Source organism: Ailuropoda melanoleuca, chromosome 9 (genome assembly GCF_002007445.2).
Source record: "Ailuropoda melanoleuca isolate Jingjing chromosome 9, ASM200744v2, whole genome shotgun sequence".
In the NCBI taxonomy this organism is placed as follows: domain Eukaryota; kingdom Metazoa; phylum Chordata; class Mammalia; order Carnivora; family Ursidae; genus Ailuropoda; species Ailuropoda melanoleuca.
The window spans coordinates 18,626,446-18,634,355 of NC_048226.1; the positions used below are offsets into that span (position 1 = coordinate 18,626,446).

The 7,910-nt window shown below is 47.6% G+C and overlaps 1 protein-coding gene across 1 annotated transcript in view; it reads left to right on the forward strand.

Moving 5' to 3' along the window:
- Positions 1-4,633: 4,633 nt before the first annotated feature.
- Positions 4,634-7,910, forward strand: part of LRRK1 (leucine rich repeat kinase 1) — a 131,162-nt gene continuing 127,885 nt past the window's right edge. The window contains exon 1 of the mRNA XM_002922676.4: positions 4,634-4,867. Within this exon, the coding sequence (XP_002922722.1) occupies positions 4,771-4,867 (97 nt within the window). The 5' untranslated portion in view covers positions 4,634-4,770. The remainder of the gene's footprint in view (positions 4,868-7,910) is intronic.

Here is a 7,910-nt window from a genome sequence, read left to right on the forward strand (position 1 = left end):
CCCGGGAGGCACTGCCCGGGATCTCTGGGGGCCCGGGGCGGGGGGACGCTGCTTCTGCGGGGTCGCCGAGCGTGCCTGCACCCCCCACCCCCGCACCCCTGCACCCCCGCAACGCCTGGGCCGGGCTTCTGCCCACTGCCCGCGCGGCTCTGGCCGGGTCCAGGTAAAACCCGCCATCTCTGCCACCTTGCCTGGCAGGGGTGCAGAGATGAGTGAGGTCCGCGACGGGGCAAGGAGGGGAGCCTGGGAAGGCTGGAGGCTGGAGGGAGATGGTGAGGGCGGTGGTGAGGGAGAATGTGGGGACCCCTGGGCCGCCCAGCCTGTCCCTGCACAGTTGGAGGCCAGGAAGTTTTCTCCCCAAACACATCAGCAGGAGTCGGAGAGGTAGAGAAAACAGGAGCCTGCGGTTAAGTTTTAAGCAAGGCTCTCCTCGCCGAATACATTCTTTTTAGAGCTTGCCAGCCATTCAGCGTTGTAACAGAGTACCCAGACCTTAAAGGGACAACTAGAATAGGCACGATTTTGGAAAACGTTAACATTAAATGCCTTGTCATATGACTAATTATTTTTGCTCCTGTCCCCGAAGAATAGAAAAATGAAGTTAAAAACCTACAAACCTCACACCTGACTTGTCCCTAAAGGAGGTATTGGGGTCAGCCAAACGTTCCTTCCCCCAAGCTTCCACATCTCAGGGAATAGGCCCATAGTCAACTCAGTTGCTCAGTTGCTGGGAATTTTCCTCTACACCATTATCTCATTCCTTGAATTCAGTCTGTTAGCAAGTTCTGTTGGGCTTACCTGTGTGTCTGGGTCCAAGCCCTTCTTTCTCACAGTCTCCATCCTAGTCCAAGGTACGAACATCCATTTCCAGTATGATTACAATCCTCCTCTCTCCAATTGTTTGACAGCCAGAGGGATTTTTTTTTAATAGGTAAATCAGAATGTGTCAGTCCTCTGCTTAGAACCCTGCAATAATTTCTCCTTGTGATTGGCATGAAATCCAGGACACCTCCTTCCTTCAGTTGATCTGGAATCCAGTATCATCAGCCACCTGGCCATTGCCCATGCCAGCCCACCACACACACCTCCCTAGCCACCCTGGCCCGTCTCCCTCTCCAGCACGTGGTCTCTGCAGTGTTGACCCCTGATTCTTCACACGGCCAGCCACCCTCCTCTAAGCCCAGCCTTTTTCTCACATCCCTCACTCACTGTCCTTCTGGAATCTCCACTGGTATTATGGTCCCTCTGCATTTATTTGCTCTCTCCTTTGATTGCCTGACAGTCTCGACTGGCGCTCCAGGGTCAGAAACCATTCCTAGGCACCATGCAGCATTGCTCACTGCTCTATCATCACTCCCAGAACTGTCTAAGAGGTGCCCAGGACACACTGGCACAGGGATCGAATGGCTAATGAACAATCTTAACTTGTTTGTGGTTTCAGACTCAGGAAGGGGCTTCTGTTCCCAAACCCTTGGGTGTTCATCTGGGATTGAGACCTACACATTTCTCTGGTCTGCGGCTTCTCGATATTCTGATGTCCATGAATCCATTACACACATTTTGTAGACAAGCCAGAAACTGATCAGGGAAGGCTAGTAATGCCAAAGGGGTATGAAGGACTATGGACCAACCATCTCTACCGTGCTTTTCATTCAAAAAATAACTGGATAATATGAGCGTTGCTAACATGCTTCATTTGCAAGCGTCTTCCACCTCTTTGGTACTGGCAATCCCTTACAAGCCTCCTGAAAAGAGCAGGTCCTGGGTCTCCTATATTTCTCCTCTGTCAGAAACTTTGTAGCAAGCACTTACTTAACTGCCTTCTCCAGCAGCTGTAAGTTTCATGAGCTCAGGGGGTTCACTCCTCATAGAAAGGGCCCAAAAAAAACATTTGCTGAATGAATGTCAGGTTCCCCTTTTTTCTTTTTTAATTAAGTATTCAGGTTTATTCATTTAATGCAGGCATAAAGAGTTGGCAAATGAAAAAATGGTGAGGTTTAAAAGGTATTAAAATAATCATGACAGAAAACCTCTTGAAGCCCTCTTAAGGCTGTATACACCATAATGAAAACAAGACATGTAACTTACAACCATGATTTGCTGCATTGGTCTGAACCCAAAAGAAGCAGGAAGAAGCAAAGATCCGTTGGAGGGCAAAGATTAAGCAAAAGTTGAGTTACCTCATTTTAAAACTTCGACCTTAGAGGCTAAGCCAACATACAAATTACAATTGAAAAACTGCTCCAGTCGTAAAATCCTCCATCAGTAAAGAGATTTTCAAAAGGAAACTGAAAATAAAAAGGGGAACAAAATGTGCTGGGCAAGGGTTGGCCTAAAATATTTTGAAGATTTTTTTTTTTAACTTAAAAGCATTCTATGGTAAGACACTTCTGTTTTCAGAAGGAACATCTAACTAGCATTTGGATTTTTTTAAGGTGTCGTTGGGTGGATATGGTAGCTGATTTTCAGAGGTGTTTGAAAGCAGATGGCCGCCGTGCTCCTTGGTTTCTGAACATTTCTGTAGGATTTGGAGCCTTTAGTTTAAAACAGAGGTGGTTTTGCTGCTGCTTCGTGTTCTTGTCTCAAGGTGGTTTTCCTAATCAGGTTTTAATTAGGAAAGCTTTGATGGTCTTCTAAATTCTGTCCAGATTGATCATTCCTCCTTGGATTTTTTTCAGGGTCCCAAACTCCAAACACTGGTTTTTCTATGTGTGGTTTGCTGAAACCTCTCATCTTCAGTTCAGAAAGGTGGTGGGTTATAATGGACATGGCCTCTGGGGGAGGGGTTTCCTAGCTCCTTGACCTCCCCCTGCCTGTAGGAGTACAGCCTAGCTGGGCCTGATTTCCGGCATCTAAGATGAGAAAGCTCCAGTGCTCGCCCAGCTTGAATCTGTAGCTTGCTCAGTACCCACACTGTTCAGGGCACCTTCTAGAACCTGCTCAGCGGGGAGACAGTGTGTCTGCCCTCCAGCATTGATACTCTGAGCTTGTTAATCAGACGGTATCCCAGGCCTCCTGCTAGTACCGTAGGTGAGAACCCCTTCTAGCCCTGTTGTAGAAAATGACTGTGGAAAATTTACCTTATTTAAAATCACACAGCAACCCTGTGAGGTCTCCTGGGCGAGGGGGTGTATGTCTATTTTTAACAGATGGGAAAACTGAGACACACGTAAATTTTGGCTTGAGGTCACATTGCTGACATGTGACAGAGACAGTCCAAGCCTTTGATGTCCAGATTGTGCTTTTTTCCTTTCCATATTGTCTTGGGCATGATTTACATGACCTTGATTTTTTTTTTTTTTTTGACTACGCTCTATCACTCTCCATTTTAGTTATCTGTCTCAGAGGATGGTTGCTCATGACCGTGTACTTACGTATAGTACAGACTCTATGCAAACACTGATAGAAACACATGACTTCCACATAGCAATCCCTTCCCATTGTGCGATTTATCCCATGCCAGACCCAAGCTGGACCTGGCTCTTGCCCTCAAGGCAGTTCTGGAAGTTAATCGTCATAGCAGGATGGACACCTGTGTTGCGGGAACCCCCCCCCACCCCAGGCTCAATGGGAGCCCAGCATAAGAGAGCAACACCCTGGTTCAGCAGTTATCACAGCCTTGTTAGTTGGGGAGATAAATCTTAATCTATCTGAGAGTTTCTCCAGATAATTGGAACTGTTTGGGCCAGATAACTCTCTGTTGTGGGTGGCTGCCCTGTGTATTGTAGGGTGTTCAGTAATGAACCTGACCTCTATCCACTAGATGCCTCTAACACCCCAGACCCCAAGTTGTGACAACCAAAAAATGCCTTCAGCCATGGCCAGATGTCCCCAGGCAGGCAGAATGTGTGGGGCTCCTTTCTCTTATCCCCCAGGACTCAGACGGACTTGTCTTCATAACAAATACCAGTGCCTTCCAGACCCCTTCCCTTCGGAAGTTGTTGCTTGCTTGCCTCTTGGTGATTATATGCTTGCCTCTGGGCTTCAGGAAGAGTTCCTTCTGGGCAAAGGGAAGGCCTTGTATTGTGATCGGTTGTTAAGTGTGTCTGCCCCACCCTAACTTGGAGTGTGAGCCTCTAAAAACAGAAACCTCACTTAGTTGTTTTGGTGTCGCTGGGCAATTGACAACGTTTATGTGTTGATCGAACAATGACTGAACCCTTTACCCGTGGGTGTCTGCAATTGTTGGGGTTTCTTCAAGACTGGTGTTTTTGCTTTTGTTTTAGAGAGACAGAGAGAAAGAGAGCACACTCGGGGAGGAGGGGTGGAGGGAGAGGAAAAGAGAATTTTAAGCAGGATCCATACCCACTGCAGAGCCCAGTGTGGGGCTCAATCTCGCAACCCTGAGATCATGACCTGAGCCAAAGTCAAGAGTTCAACATTTAACTGACTGAGCCACCCAGGTGCCCTTTGAGACTGGTTTTTAAGTAGACATGGTCCGTGGGGTGCAAGGTGGGGCGGGGAGATCTCCGTCCTCCCCCTCCCCCCATCTGACTGGGTGTGGCCAGACAGATGGGATGTGAGGAGGAACGTTGCAAAGGAGAAGGATACCAAGGGGCAATATATAAATAGTAAATGTGTGCAGGGGTACAGGAAGGGACTTGACAATTAAGAAAAAAACTTTCTGATTTTATGCTATTTTTCACCACCAGGACGAGACAGCTTTCTGCTCAGCCATGACTGTGTCTGTGCCTTAGTCTATCCTCTGCGCAGCGGGGGCGGCGGTGACCCCGGCCAGGCCTGACTTGGAGAGCAGCCACCCAAGAGCCGATGGCTGGCATGTCTCGGCGACCGCCCAGCATGTACTGGTGTGTGGGTCCAGAGGGCTCAGCTGTGTGTCCGGAACGTGCCATGGAGACCTGTAATGGTAAGAGCTGGGTCAGCCTGGCACGCGGGGCCTCACCTACCATTCGTGTCCTGTGGTGGGGGGGGTCCAGAACAAGGGGTTTTCGACCAAAGATTAAAAATGCCAACTACTTGGTGAACATCTCATTATAAAGTATATCTCGGGATTCTCGCTTAAATTCTAAACATTGAGGGGCTGTTGGGACAACATGTATTATGGAGTCAAAGATCTTAAGAATCAGGGTATTACTTCATGTTGGATAAGAAGGTTTTTTAAGGGGGATTTAGTTTTGTTTTCTTATGATAAAAATAATACATGTTTGTTAAAGAAAAATTGAAAAAATGAAAAAAAAAAGAGAGTGAGAGAGAAGTAGGGGGAAAAAAATTGCCAGGAGTCCCACTGCCCTAAACACAAGCATTGCTAATAACTTGGTCTGTTCTCGTCAAGTCTGCTTCTCTGGGCTTCAGGGATATTATTTTAATTTCATAGTATGTATAGTTTAGTATCCTATTTTGTCCTCCTAACTTTGCCAGTCACCTAGCTTGCACGATCTAGTTACACATCATCTTATGTGGGAACACTGTATACAGCGATCAACCTAGTCCTGGGATGTGTGGGAATATTCTGGTTGCTTCTAGTCACTGACTCTTACCGAAAGCATCCCATTCCCATCTTTTTCTACATGGTTTTGAGACTATTTCCATAAAATAGATTTATAGAAGTGGGATAATTAGATTTGAACGCTTTTAAGCCTCTTTCTATGTATTGCCAGATTTCCACTAGAGTTGTCCCACTTTTAACACTATTAACACAAGTTAAGAGGATGGCATTGACACTGTTGTTAACAATAAATATTTGTTAAGCCCTGAGTGCACACCAGGCACTGGATTCGGTGCTTTAGGAAATCATCTCATTTAATCCTCGCAACGACCTAGAAAATGGTCATTTATTCCCATAAATACGTTCAAGTTGAACGTAAAAGATGTATAGATACTCGGTGAAGGTCGACAATTTGTAAATGGCAGAAGGGCTATTTGAACCCTGTCTTCACTCTAGAATTCTCGCCCATAAAGTCTAGGCCATCGTGTGAGGTTTGAGAGGGCCCGTATGATGGGTTTGAGAGGGCCGGGGTGTTTGCTCTGTCTGTGAAGTTAGTGAGGCAACGTTGTACCTGGCTCCCCAGACACTTTGTTCAGGAACTTGAGTGTCTGTCTCCATTGAAAATGCCCCAAAGCTAACTAAGGTGATGTTTCTGGAAGATTGCTTTGCATATCAATCAAATTATGAAATGGGAAAAGAATTTGTTTCTTGACTTTGCCCAGCACTAAATGTACTCAGGACGTTAGACTTGCATCTTTTGAAAAGTTACTTGTCTCTTAACAGACATATATCTTTTTTCTGTTACTCATTAGAAAGCCCTTGCCTCGTTAGCATGAGATCAAGGTGACCTGTGGTAGAACACGATATGCGAGTTTTGAATAGTGCTTCTATTTTCCAGTGTTTTCCAGCTCCTTTATTCCACCTGTGTTTCCTCTTAATGATCCTGAGGAATGCGGGTGGGGTAGCAATGTTGGGGCTTACTGGGTGGGTGACTGTGTCAGCTGAAAAAGCCCCAGAGGGGGTCTGCCCCATCCCCTTCCTGGCCAAGAGTTGGTGATCTAAATGAGTAGGTCTCCACCCTCACCCCAAGAAACACTGGGGATGTCTAAACTACTAATGCCCAGGTACCCCCCACTAGATTCACTGGAGCAGCATTTTGGGGAGAAGGGCAGGCAGGGGCATTTTTAAAAACTTTCCCACCCCCTTCCCATGACTCTAATGTGTAGGTGGGGCTGAGAATCAACTGGTCTAAAATGTTTGGGTCCCGTATAACTTCTCAAATTGCAATATATACTTGAGTACCCTGGGGATCTTGGTGAAATGCAGATTCTCACTGGGTAGGTCCGGGGGCACAGAGAGTCCGTGTTTCTGATAGGCTCCCAGGTCATGCTGATGTTCTGGTCTACCCACGGAGCTGCAAGGCTGAGATGATGCCTTTCTGAGGGGCCCAGGGATCCCCACTGAGTCTTCCAGATCCTAGGGACCTGGGCCAATGGACACTGAACAGACCTGGAACCAGCCCTGCCTCCAGGCCTGAGACAGGACAGATAACCAGAAAACGTTCATATGCACTGGGAGGCCAAGCATTGACATGCCCCAGCCCCCATTTTTTTCCTTTTGAGATCTGTCTGGACTTTACCCTGCTCCTATAGTAGGTCCCCCACCAGGTTGGAAGAAGAAGGCTCAGAAATGTCTTTTCTACTGCAGGGGCCTCTTTCCCCAGTGGAATCTCAGGACTCCCCACCACCCTGTTCTGAGTGAACCACAGAACACACACAAGGGTACAGGAGCCTATGGGAGTCATGCTGCCCCCACTGGGGGTTGGAGGGAGGGGGTCCCACAGAGGAGGTGATGCCTTGTGAATCCCTGATGCTGAGGGAGGTGTTTAAACCTCACACATAACCCTCACACATAAACAACGGAGTTGAAGAAGATAATAGGAACGTGGCCTGAAATGCACTGGAAAGTTCTGTCCTGCGGCTCAGCTTTACAGAAATTATATTCTCTATCAAGGAATTCTAAGAGTAACTAAGAGTAACTGAATTCTCATGAGGACTCCAGGACGAAGTGCAAATCTATGCCCATACTCCGAGAAGGGCAAGGTGCCGTAGATGGGAGCAGAGCAGCTGAGGGTGGGGATGAAACCTTTCAACACTCTCTTTCTGCTGGCAGTGGGCTGTTTATTTGGTGGCCATATATCAGGCCCCTCCTGGCCTCCTGAAGCCCCCCCCCACATGCGCATACCCTGACAGCAGTGGAAGAATGAGGGCAGAGGAGGACTTGCCCTTCCTGCCTGTCTCCTCCACAAGAGAATGGCATCACCATGGTGACCTCCACAGGACCTCGCAGGCACTGAGAATGTTCCATCTGTTACCTCTGGCTCTGGGTTAAGGAGCCACTACTAACTGCACATTAGCTAGAGCGATGGACATTAGTGCTAACGACAACCCCCTCCCCGCCCCCC